The sequence below is a fragment of the Mauremys mutica genome, chromosome 3 (genome assembly GCF_020497125.1).
Source record: "Mauremys mutica isolate MM-2020 ecotype Southern chromosome 3, ASM2049712v1, whole genome shotgun sequence".
Lineage (NCBI taxonomy): Eukaryota > Metazoa > Chordata > Testudines > Geoemydidae > Mauremys > Mauremys mutica.
The window spans coordinates 40,650,511-40,663,936 of NC_059074.1; the positions used below are offsets into that span (position 1 = coordinate 40,650,511).

Below are 13,426 nucleotides of genomic sequence, written 5' to 3' on the forward strand. Positions count from 1 at the left end.
GGGAGAGTTCATTAAACAGGTAAAAGGACTAGGTTGAGATCCCATTGGGCTGAATGGGTGGATATTTATGTAAAAGGCCTTTCCCAGAACCAAGTGGTCAAAGGTTGGGTAAAAATGAATGCCCTTCCACTGGTGGATGGAAAGTGGTGATAGAGCTGAGAGCAAGTCCCGGAGTTTTCAGATGGACGAAATAGTTTAAGAGCATGGGGATGCCCAGGAGGTGAACCACGTTCATTTGGCCTGATACGATCACCTCGTGTAGTCCTTTCAGCTACTGGAGAGGATGTCTTGCACCGCCAACGAGCATTCCCGTGCTAATGGAGGTGTCCATTAAAAAACCACGCAGTCTGATGTAGCATCCATGGATCTGGGTGACAGTCTGCCATTGTGTTGTGTCAGCAACTCTGGAAATGGCTACAGCATGAGCGGAGGTTGTTTCAACATGTGAAGAAGAAGAGGGAACCAAAATTGGGAAAACCAGAATGAGAATGACTGTCATTTTCTCCTGCTGGATTTTGTGGAGGGCACGGGGTAGAAAAAGGTGGGGAAAAAGGTGTAGTTTGTCCGGTCCGACTAAATTGACAACCAAAGCGTCGTCCAATGAGTGGGCACAGAGTCCTCCTCTGGAGCAATACTGGGTGCACTTGGTGTTGCTGTGAGATGCAAAGAGATCTCTGATTGGTGTACCCCAGTGACCAAAGATGTCCATTATTATAGTGTTGCGCAACTCCCATTTGTGGTCACTTGCAAAGTTTCTGCTGAAAGAATCTGCAATCACATTCCTGGTGCCTGACAGGTAGGCTGCTGACAAAAGGATATGTTATTTGATGCACCATTCCCAAAGGTGAATCATCTCCATTACAGCACTAGGGGCCTCGTGCCCCCTTGTATGTTTATGTAGTATACTGTGGTGGTGGTGGTATCTGACATGACGAGGACATGGTGATAGAGGATAGCTGGTAAGAACATGTGGCATGCTTTGCATACTGCCCAAAGTTCAAGAATGTTTATGTGCATCCTGGCCTCGCGCGTGATCCAGGTGCCTTGTGTCATGTGATCTCCAATGTGAGCACCCCAGCCTGAGAGTGATGCATTCATTATGACTGTCATGGTCAGCGAGGATGAGAGAAAGGGCATCCAAGAGCAGACATGGTCTACCATCAAAGAGAAGAGATGATCTCTGGTGAATATTGAGTATGATGTCCATTGACTGGTACATAAGGGAATTAACTCTTTGTAGCCATAGCTGTAGACAGCAAAGGTATATGCGGGCAAAGGACATGACGTATGTGCACACTGCCACGTGACCTAGGATGGAGAGTCAGGTCCTGGCTGAGACAAAAGGATTGGAGGTTATCAGGGCTATTTGGTCCAGTAGTCTGTTCTTTGACAGATAAGCTTGTGGGGAGGTCGAATCAATGTGAGCGCCTATGAATTCCAGGGACTGAGCAAGGTGCAAAGTTGATTTTTCAACATTGTTGCTCACTCCTAGGAAGGAGAGGAGTAGAAGAAGCTGGGAGATTGATGCTTGAGCTTCCTCTTTGGGCCAGACTGCCAGCAGCCAGGTATGGGAAGACAAAGATTCCCTAATGTCATAGATGCACCGCTACCACAGAGAAAACCTTTGTAAAAACTTGTGGAACAGTGGTAAGCCTGAATGGGAGAACCTTGTATTGGAGGTGTCAATGCCCCACTTTGAACCTCAGGAACTTTTTGTGGGTTGGATGTGTGTCAGTATGGAAGTAGGCATCTTGCACGTTGAGAGCTGTAAACTACATGCCCTTTTCTACTGAGGGAACAATGGCTGCAAGCATGACCATACAGAATTTCAGCTTGCTAATTCAGCAGTTGAAGTGTCAGAGATCCAAGATTGGTCTGCATCCCCCTTTCTTTTTGGGTACCAGGAAAGAGTTGGAATAGAACCCTATGCCCCAAAAGGCTTCAGGGACTGGCTCCACTGCTCCTCTCTATAGAAGTGAGTCTACCTCTAGGTTAAGAATACTGTTGTGAGAGTGATCTCTGAGGAGGGTTGGAATGGGATATGTGGATATGTGGAATGGGATAAACCTCTAGTGTAGCCACATCGAACGACATCCAAGACCCACTCATCCATTGTTATAGCTCTCCAAGATGGTAGAAAGTTTGAGATGACCCCCAAAAGGTATGGCGGGTAGAAGCACTGGTGTAGAGAGTGGTTGGCAGCTCTCTAGGCATCATTTTTGCAATGATTAAGTGTGTTCTGCAGAGGTCTCCATTGCCGGAACAGGCGGACAGGCTCTGTGTACCTTAGGGTGCTTCTGAGGAGGTTCATAGGCCCATTGGTGGTAGAAGTGAGGAGTTCTATAGCATTGGACTGGTGGTGGGTGATAAAGTTTTCTCCTTAGTGCCGGTATATATATGCCTAAGGTGGTTCTGGAGTCTTTTAGAGACTGAAAAGAACCATCAGTTTTCTGGTCGAAGAGGTGCGATTCATCAAAGGAAAGGTCCTCAGGTGTGTTCTGCACATCTCTAGGGAAACCTGAGGAGTGTAACCAGGATTCCCTCCTCATGACAATTCCAGTCACCAATACATGCGAGGACGTGTCTGCTGAATCAACTGCAGCCTCAAGTATATACCTGGCAACCAACTTGCCATCTTGTAAAATTGTTTGGAATCGAGTACGATCCGGCAGAGATAGCTTATCTGCAAATTCCTCCATCCAGCCATAGTTTATAAAGTCATACTTGGCCATCAGTACCAAGCAGTTACAGATCTGGAACTGTAGTCCAGCCAACAAGACCTTTCAACCCATGAGGTGCAGTCTCTTATCCTACCTGTCTGCCACGGTAAAGTGTGAGTGGTATTTGGATTGCTCTGACACAGCCTGTATCACCAAGGAGTTAGGTGGAGGATGTGAAAAATAGAAATTCTGACCCCTTATGGGGGGACATAGTATCTTTCTCAACCCCCTTTGAGGTTGGCGCACACATGGCTGGGGTATGCCACACAGTGTGCACTGATTGAAGAATGGCCTCATTGATTGGCAGAATCACCCTTGCCAGTACTGATGCATTCAGAATGTCTAGTGTTTGAGGCTGACTGTCTTGCACCTCTTCTAGTGGATCTCAAGAGCACTGGCCATCATCCATAGCAGCTCTTGAAACTGTGAGTAGTCGTCTGGTGGAGAGGAAGGTATCGATGACACGGCAGCATCTGGAGACAATGAAGGGAGTCTCTCCAGATCCGCTGGTACCATCAGAGTTGGGCTAATCAGTGCATCGACTAACCCCATTTCCGAATGTCTACCAGACAAAGGTTGTGGGGGCAAGATGATGGAGTCCTCCTGAGTTGAACAGGACCACTCTGGAAGCGAATACTGAGGCCTTGAGCTCCACTATGACCAACCCACAAAAACAACGAGGAGTCTGGTGGCACCTTAAAGACTAACAGATTTATTTGGGCATAAGTTTTCGTGGGTAAAAAACCGACTTAAGTTTATGGCCTCAACCCACGAAAGCTTATGCGCAAACAAATCTGTTAGTCTTTAAGGTGCCACCAGACTCCTCATTGTTTTTGTGGATACAGACTAACACGGCTACCCCTCTGATACTTATGACAAACCCAGTTGATCCTGCTGTTGCTGAGCCTGTGACCAAGGAGCTGGGTACCAGCTTTATTGGTAAGGCAATGTGGGGAACTGCTACAGGGCCATTGGAACCCATCAGTAGTCATGCTTCTAGAATGTGAGCAGTGGGCCATGTTGAATGTTTGTATCCTTAGAATTGGAGAAATCAGAGACCTCCACTAGAGGAAGCCAACAAAGCTGTCAGAACCATATTCAAATTACAGTAGTTAATTTTCATCTGTATTCTTTACTCTCAGACAGAATGGATTGATTTAAATCAAAATTATTTAAATCCTGATTTAAAATCAGCAAGCAAGAAACCTTTGATTTATGAGGAGATATTAATAAGAAGACTGGGACTTTTCAGTTTAGAAAAGATGACTAAGAGGGGATATGATAAGAGGTCTATAAAATGACGACTGGTGTGGAGAAAGTAAATAAGGAAATGTTATTTACTCCTCATAACACAAGAACTAGGGGTCACCAAATGAAATTAATAGGCAGCAGGTTTAAAACTAACAAAAGGATGTATTTCTTTACACGGCGCAAAGACAACCCGTGGAACTCTTTGTCAGAGGATGTTGTGAAGGCCAAGACTAAAACAAGGTTCAAAAAAGAACTAGATAAGTTCATGCAGAATAAGTCCATCAATGGCTATTAGCCAGGATGAGCAGGGATGCAAAACCATGCTCTGAACTGTCCCTAGCCTCTGTTTGCCAAAGCTGTGAATGGGCAACGGAGGGTGGATTACTTGATGATTACCTGTCCTGTTCATTCCCTCCGAAGCACCTGGCATTGGCCACTGTAGGAACACAGGATACTGGGCTACATGGACCATTGCTCTGACCCAATATGGCTGTTATTACGTAAATAATTTTAATCTTTTTTTGCATGTGTATTTGAATAATTTTCCTAAAGAAAGGTTGATTCTTGTTGGTTGGTAACCACCAAAATGTGTTGATTTGAAACTACATATATACACACATATACATATATATATATATATATATATACACACACACACACACTTTACACTAAACTTGGTACTTTCTGCTAACCAGGAGGACATACCATGTATACAAATTTATTTAAGCTATTATATAGCATAACATACATTTATTGAAAGCCTTAATTTTTACAATTTTGTATTATGTTACAAAAATGGTAAATGATGCATTTCTTATTAGCTGATTAATTTTTTGTGATTTATGTCAAGCTCTGTTTGGATAGAAATTGGAGTTCAATTAAAAATGTATAAAAATAGCTTTTAAAACTTTTGTTAAACTATCTTAAATGTGCTGGATACAAAAGAATGGTTTGCATTTAAAGCTAACTTATTTATTAAACAAAAGAAGTATTACCTGTAGGTAGTGAATCTAGCTGATTATTTCTGGTCATCATGTCCTTCAAGACTTTAGAACTTGTAAATCTCATACCCTCACAACTAGTTTTTATTTATAGACTGAAAGAGGAAAACAAGCTTTCCTGCTTTTTCAACTCCCAATCAGTTTCTTAACTTCAAATGAACTGAACTACCTGAAGAAGTGAAATGAAGATATTGTTATAAAAAACTGGTTTAGCACTTAAAAAAACAAATACCACACACACACACACACACACACCAGATTTCATGTGCTTAGCCTGTTCATTAGTTTGGCTTGCTTTAAAACTTTGGCAGCAAGCAGATGTAAGCTAGGTCTAAATGAGTTCTCCCCTGAGAGCTATCTGGGAGGAGGAGAGACTTCAGGAGCAAACTGTATTTACATGAATACACCTACTCTGCATAGGTGTCCAGCAGACAGGAGCTGTGTAGCTCCAAGTGATCAAGTTTGGCTGGTGTTGGGTTACAAATCACTTTAGTACTGAATGCAGGGGTAGTGACATTTTATCAGTTATTGTCTGTGTTATATAAAGAAAGGGGAGCAGAACTGTGCTTATCCTGTTCCAAATGAAGGGGTTGTCCTCAGTTGAAAGGATGATTAAGTCAGGGGCTCGAATACCAGACCCCTGTGAAAGTAAGAGGGGTGGGGACAGCGAGCCAGGAGGAGTGGGCTCTGTCCAAGTGTCCCAGGTTTGGTTTAACATGTTCCTCCCCACTTTTCAAAGATAGAGCTAAATAAGCTCCATTAGAAGCCTTTTGTTATTTTAGGTGCTCCAAAGATCTGACAATCACTTGTGGTGGGACAGTGTTTCTGCCCAGCCTAAGAGCTGACTAGCAGAGGTCACAGCAGAGAGGCAGGTGGCAGAAGGTGACCGGTGAGTGGAATAGGGAGGCGGCAAGCAGAGGGAGCTGCTGACAGGGAGCCAGCAGAGCAGAACGAGCAGCTGGTAGGGTGGCCAGCCAGAATAAGTTCTCAGAGCAAGCAAGGTGCTTTCTTCCCTGGGTGGGAGGTGAACTCACACAGATGTGCCTCTGGGTCCTCGCTGATCAAGGATAACCACTGTGAGCCGGGGTATGGTGAGGGAGTAGAGGGGCACAGAAAAGGAACTTTTGGTTGTAGAACTCAAAAATATGAGGCAGAACGCACTGCCCCATGCACTCTGGGGTGGGTGTCCTATCACAGTTTTATGATTATGAATCCTGCTTGTAGCATTTTCCCTAATTAATGTCTGGTGACTTCGCTCCTTGCATTAAAAGTTTCTTTTCTACTCTCAGATTCTGTGCTTGTGAGTGGGGAAGTATTGTCTCTCAGAGGTGCCCAGGGGTTCTGTGTGATTTTCCCAGGTTACTGGGTGGGGGCTTGAGCTGGTTATGTGTTGTATGAATGGAAAGGAACCCCTAGATTTTGAACCTGGCCCTGGTTGCTGCCAGCACCACCTGGCAGAAGGGTTACACAAGTACTGCCTATTTTTTTAAATATTTACATTAATGTAATAGTTTAAATTTAGGCTGTAACACAGGTTATCAATTTCAAAAAATAGTTTTAAATAGATTTTTTTAAAGAAAAATGTATGTGTATTAAAAATCTGATTTTTATAAATCATCCATTTTTATCCACCCTGCTCTCAGCAGCATAAAAGTTTAAACAACAGATAAGTTCTTGAACTGTTTAATAGACTGGTAAAGGGAAGACAATATAATTGTTTTCTTGTGTTTTTCAGTGAATGCTAAAATTTGATATATCTGACTTCCCAAATTCCAAAGCAAATATCCTCTTCCATTTGAGATAGAGGACAAGTCTTTGTAATTTACTTTACAAGCAGTTCTTCTCCTTCCCTCTTAATCTAGCTCAGAGTTTACATGAGATTAAAGAGTATACACCTCTACCCCACTATAACGCGACCTGATACAACACAGGTTCGCGTATAGTGCGGTAGCAGCGGGGCTCCGGTGACGCTTTAAAAGGTCCGGGGCTCTGGCTGCTGCAGGGATGCCCAGGCCCTTTAAATCACCGGTGGAGCCCTGCCGCCACTATCCCGGGCCTGCGGCAATGGGACTCGCCAGCGATTTAAAGGGCCCGGACTCCCCGCAGCGGCCGGAGCCCGGAGCTCTTTAAATCACTGCTGGAGCCCTGCCACTGCTACTCCAGGGCTGCGGCAGCGGGGCTCCACCGGTGATTTAAAAAGCCTGGGGCTCCCCGCAGCGACTGGAGCCCGGAGCTCTTTAAATCACCATCAGAGTCCTGCCGCCTCTACCCTGATATAACGGGGTTTCAGCTATAACGCGGTAGGGATTTTTGGCTCCCTATGACTGCGTTATAGCGGGGTAGCGGTGTAAAGTATTTTAGTCCCTTTTGCCTGATTTTTCACCACACACTGCATTGCCCTATTCCTACAGAGAAATCTGAAGTAAAATGTACACTGCGTTCAATATCCTTTGTTTCTCAACTTTGTGCTCTTTATCCATTTGTTGATTATGCAGCATGGAATGATAAAGGATACCACTCTTACAATCCTACTAGTTGTGGCCAGGAAAAACAGTCAGCAAGAACCACCAAGCAAAAAACCCAAAATAAGACAAAACATATAATAAAACCCACTAAACATCTCTCAGGCCTTTGTTATATATCACAAACCCAACAAAATCAGTAAACAAGCAAGGAGGAATCAGCATATTGAGATGTCCTTCCTACATAAAGATAGCATATTACTAACTTTGAAATCTTCAGAATTCAGTAGGGTACCATTCTGCTCTTGCTTTCACAACAATTATGGAATTATTAATAAAAAGTGAATTATCAGTCAAGACAATCAAATTCTCTCACTACAAGAAGACAATGTTTCATAGCTATGATATTCGCTACTTCTAGGAAAATTCAAATGTGCATCATTATATACATGTATTTGTTTAGATATATCTATTACTTCCTTGGATGAATTCTAAGATGACTCAAGAACCTCAGAGTTACATACAAACACTAATCACATAGCTTTATGGCAAATAAGATCAGATATACAGGCATGAATATGGAACAAAAATTATGGAATGAGGCATTTCTGTTCAAATTGATTCTTTATTAAGATGTGAAAATACTATATTTTTGCAAGTGATACTAATAAATAAAAATACCCAGTAAAGAACTTTTATTTAATGTTAAGTGACTAGTTACAGCTATAGAGCATCTTACTCCAATTAAGTTCAAGACAACAATCATGCAGATTGGCGATGAAAAAGCAATATAAACAATATTTTATTCATTTTGTGCAATCTTAGTATACAATTTCGATGCTATCTTCTTCTAAATCAGTTCACATAGATTGAAATGCAATTTCAAAACAAACTTTAAGGAGCATATTCTACTCCTGTTCCACACATGGAGTTATGTATAGCATAAGTCCATGAATGTATAGTGTAGTTAAACATTTAAAAAGAAAAAAAATCATAATCTCCGGATAGATATTTAACAAAAAGTCTATGAACATTACAAAAGAAAATGTCACACCACTGTGTTCTCAAAACAGAAATGTTACCAAAGCATAACAATAAATTATATTAAATTTAATATTTGTCTTTATAATTAAAGAATGATGTCTGAGGACACCACTTTTTAAAAAATATTTGTATATATAAGAAAGTCAGACCTTACATTTACATATCTCAAGTTCCCATTTAGATACAACTTTCTTTTATAATAAGTTTCTGCCTTGAGACTATATCCTTTATTGGAAATTTAAAAACAAAAAATGAAAATTAACTTCTCAATTAAGCTGTGCATCACATATACATCATCAGGGTGAAATACAGGCACTTAACAGTATAATGTGCAAGGCATAACTTTTACTGGAAACAGTATAAACGGAGCTTCCAGTGGAGGGAAAAATGGCATCCTTGACTCTCCTCCCCCAATCAAAATTGAGGGTTCCTAGTAGATTTGCTTCAAGCCCTTTATGTTAGCACTAACTGCCAACATGCCACACTTTTGCTCCGGCTCTATAAATGCTTTCCATAAACTGTAGAACAAAGCATCTTTTTAGCAAGGATTTTCTATACTCATGCCCAGGACAGAAGTTTGTATAAACCTGTTTCTTGCCTAAGATGAATTTGTATTTTTCCTAATGGGGCCAAATAATAATAATACCTTACTCGTATACAGCATAACATAACTCTAGCCTTTTCTCCCCTATTCATTTTTGTATTAATAAATTTACAAACCAAGAGACCCAGTTTTGCAGCAGCCAACCACTGCTGTTCCTTTATATAATTTTAAAATAGTGTCTCATAATGTTCTATTTTTTAAAAAGACATGCTTTGACATACTGTTTCCCTACAGGCAGATCTATATAGCAGAGATTTCACTGATTTCAAATGAGTATCCATTTGGATACTGCAAACCAGGAGGACATACATATGTGTATGTGTTGGGGAGCAAATGTGGCAGTGGAAAGAGAGGCAACAGCAGAAACGTTTTAAGAAAATTGCAACTATCCTTTTTGGTTAGCAGAGACTTCGTGTGAAAAATATTTATACAACACAACATGCTTGGCATATTAACAGTACATTTTAATTTCTTATAAAGGTTTTATTTTGTCTGAAATGGATATTTGAGCTTCCTACTTATGGTGGTCATATTGCTGTAGAATATATAATATAGAAAGAGTTACAAATGACATATGTTATACTCTATCTAATTTGTAACTATAATACAGTTTAACATTCAGGAGAGAAAAATCCTAACATCTGTATTTGATGAAACATTAGGGTTTTTTCTCTCTAAATGTTAAAATAGTATTTATACAGTATATATAAAACAAAATGGAAACTGGTTTTAGATCTGATGTTGGACATACTGCTAATTATGTCATTAAAATAATGGCATGTTATAAAGAGGCACTTTTAGTGTTTTATATACATCTCACATCTCTAGTGTAAAGTTTCATGTTTCACCCCTTTTCACTAAAAATAAAAGTATCAATAGCTAATTAGATGGAGCCTTATAACAAAAAACTATTAAAACTTGTGTGTGTGAATCTACTTGCAATTGCTTAGCTACACTGAAAATGCCAAAGGGCATCGTCAGAGCCTTTCTTACCAAAAAATAAACGTAGGACCAAGATTAAACAATTTGAAGGAGAACAAGGACCAGCTTTTGTAAAAACAAGAACATTCACCACCTCCATGAGAAGCAATATATCCCTAGATTGAAGGGTAAGGGTTTTGAATATTGAATTCCCCTTACATCCAACTGTAATGTCTGCTTTCTTGATGTTTAATACATTTTTTTACATTTTATTTTTAGCATGACAAATTTGTTTTTAAAAACTGCCAACTTTTCACAACAATAAGGACCGTTCAGTATAAACTTCGGAAGACTCATTTGGTGTTCTCACATTTCATGTACTATACATAGCACATTGTGAAAATTTAGCATCTTGTATGGACAAACCAGAGAAGCATGTGCTCATGCTGAAGATCTGAAAAACGGTGTAACAAATGGAAGCATTGTTATGACAAGCTGCAGATCAGCACTGTTACTTAAAGAGACAGAATCAAAAATAAAATCTTGAGTGATCCTTAAGAATCAGAAAGCCCAGGACCCCAGGCTCATGGAAGTTCCTACATAAGGCAGTCAAAATTTACAACCTGTATTTTACATTCACTAAGGAATTACTTGTTTTCTTCTTTTTGGTAAAACCAACAGCCCAACATACTGCAGAGTCTGAATATGAAATATAGGCACAAATAGGTTCTCCATCTTTTTAGTGCGGAAAACCTGATTATCTAACAATGTAATAAGAAAATGTGAGAAAAAATCTCTAACAATTCGAATAAAACAAAGTACTGTATAAAGGTGCAATATTGAGCAGATTTAATTTTGGTTTAAATACACATGTAAATCATGGAACTTTTCTATTCTTATTTGTAAAGTATTTCACATTATCAATGTCATTCTAGTTCTTCCCAGTTATCAGTAAGGTTACCTTTGCTCTGTCTTCTAATACTAACCAGCTTTCCTGCTGATTTGATACTCCACCTGGAACTGTTTCCTGAGCTGGCCAGGTTTGTGTATTTTGTGGAGCCTTTGGTCTCATCTTCCCAGCCTGACCAGGATGGATAGTCACTTAAAGTATTTCCTGCATCACTGATGGGGTCTCCAGCAGTAATCTGTGGTGGTTCCCACCCTTCAATCTGATCTGGTTTCCTGCTTTGGGTGTTCTGTTTTATTGCCAAACTGTCCCAAAATCCAAATTTCTTTTCTGACTTCACATCTTCTTTTAATTTTAAATTAGTTCTAGAGAATAACAAAAATGTGTTATTTAAACATTGATGTTTCTCCCCATTAAAAACATCAAACTCTCTTTAGAGGACATACTTATTCAAGATAGCAAAAGATAAACTTTCCTAAACTGGTTCTGCCAAAGCAACTCACAAAAACAGAAGATTTGCCAAAGTGTAAGATGTTTTTTAAAAAACCGAATAGCTTTTTTAAAAATCCTCTCTGTTTCATACAAAGCTCCCACAAAATCAGTATCTAAATATGTAACAAATCTTTGTATCATTAAATTATGTATAATTGTTATATGGGACTTCATTCCTCTACTATATTTTCACATCTCCAGCTACCAAAAAGTATATGTTTGCAACACCCTTGATTGAGAGTGTGGAAAATTCAAAGCTATCCTTGCAATTTTTTTCTTTTGAACAAAAGGAGAATATTTTTAACAACACACAAACAAATCAAATCTCTATATTTTTTCAGTAGAAAGAAGTCTGGAGATGATTTTCACACACTGAAGAAGAGATTAGCCCTGCAAGTTGTTCTGCACAAGTTGGCCCCTCTGTCTGCGTTAAGCTTCCAAGAGGTCAATGGATGTGCATGAGTCTCCCAATATGAACAACTTGCAGGATCTGTGCCCTGGGAGATCATGAACAAAATTGTAAAAATAAAGAGCAAACACACAACCACAAAAACTTTTCCAGCTGACAGAGGAATACAATAATTTAGATATGAGAAAAGGAGGAAAGAGACGAGATTTTTTCCTAGTTTTCAAAGAAATACTCTGACAAAAAAAACCAAAGCCAGCAATATGAGCATTTGAAATATTTTATGCTACATTTCATTATCTTTATTCATAAGGAATAGTATTCATTATTCTATGAATGATCACATTGCAATTAGTGGAATCACTTGTTAAGTAAGGTGCTACGCAACCTGACACTCTATACCCCTTTGTACTTAATGCCCTAACTTACCCATGCACTAAACCAGAGTTTGTATGTTTTTTTTAAACAGAGCCAAGTTTTGAGAAGTTAAATTTTGTTTGCAACCAAGTTCTAAAGACTTTTTAAAGTGTGTTTATAACCATCAATGTTTGAAGAATATATTGCATCCTAAAAATAATTTGTTCCAGTTTTCTTTGAGCAGTTCATAGAGAAACGTTCAATTATCTAAACTACTTTGTTAGACTTAACACATGCATACGAAGTTATGTAATTTCATTTCTCTAATTAAGCAAAGTGTACAATGGTCATTCATAATACTAATGTAATTGTTACAATTCCAAGTTATAGACTTGTCCTCCAGAAATAGCAACAAGGTCATGCAGTAATTCTTATATGTTAAAATTATGTTTGCAGTTTATCCAAAACTGAGCATGAAGACACATTCACTAAAGTTAAGGTGTTAGCCCATGATGGTGACCATGCCATGCTAACATATCCAGGCTTCATTACTGTCAGCTTCAGAGAGAGCAGCTCGCCAGACTTCTGGTCTCAAGCAAGGTACAGTGATATGATAATCTAGAACAAGCTATGTGGGTGAACGCAAGACAAATTAGGTGTTACAATTCAACCAGATCTTATGGTTCATATCTTTTTATTACATTATTTTTGAAATATGCTTAATAACATTATAACATACATTAAGACAATTAGGCAAATTTACCCCAGCGGTAAAAGGAAATGAATTATGAAAATGTTTATCATTTGCCAACCAGGGCTTTAGTATTCAGTCACTGTAATGCTAAGTTTCATACATCAATTGTCACCCTGCCAGGTTATGTCCAAAAATATGTAATGTGCATTACAATGCTTTTATAGCTACCAGCTTTCCTGAAAAGATTTGTACTATATTGGCCGCAATGCATTGCCATAAAAATCACCTTATGAAATCTCTGCTATCTCTTTTTAAAAAAAAGAGGGACTTTATACAGGATACTTGAAATAATTTAGATTTTAAGCTATGTATAGGTTAATAAACTTAATATTTGCAGTGTGCAGCATTTAAAATGCAAAATGGCAAGTGTTTATACAAGTAAGTTTGTATATAATTAAATAGTAAGACACAGAAGATCAGGTACTAGTGCTGATACATACATAACCTTCGATGTGCAATGAGTTATGAAGTGAAGCAGATTCAAAGTTTCCATTACCCACTAATAAT

The 13,426-nt window shown here is 39.2% G+C and overlaps 1 protein-coding gene across 2 annotated transcripts in view; it reads right to left on the reverse strand.

Moving 5' to 3' along the window:
- Positions 1-8,066: 8,066 nt before the first annotated feature.
- The window catches only part of LOC123367538 (testis development related protein), a 42,858-nt gene continuing 37,498 nt past the window's right edge, over positions 8,067-13,426 (reverse strand). For both annotated transcript variants that reach the window (XM_045011852.1, XM_045011853.1), the window contains exon 5: positions 8,067-11,275. In XM_045011852.1, the coding sequence (XP_044867787.1) occupies positions 10,930-11,275 (346 nt within the window). In that variant the 3' untranslated portion in view covers positions 8,067-10,929. The remainder of the gene's footprint in view (positions 11,276-13,426) is intronic.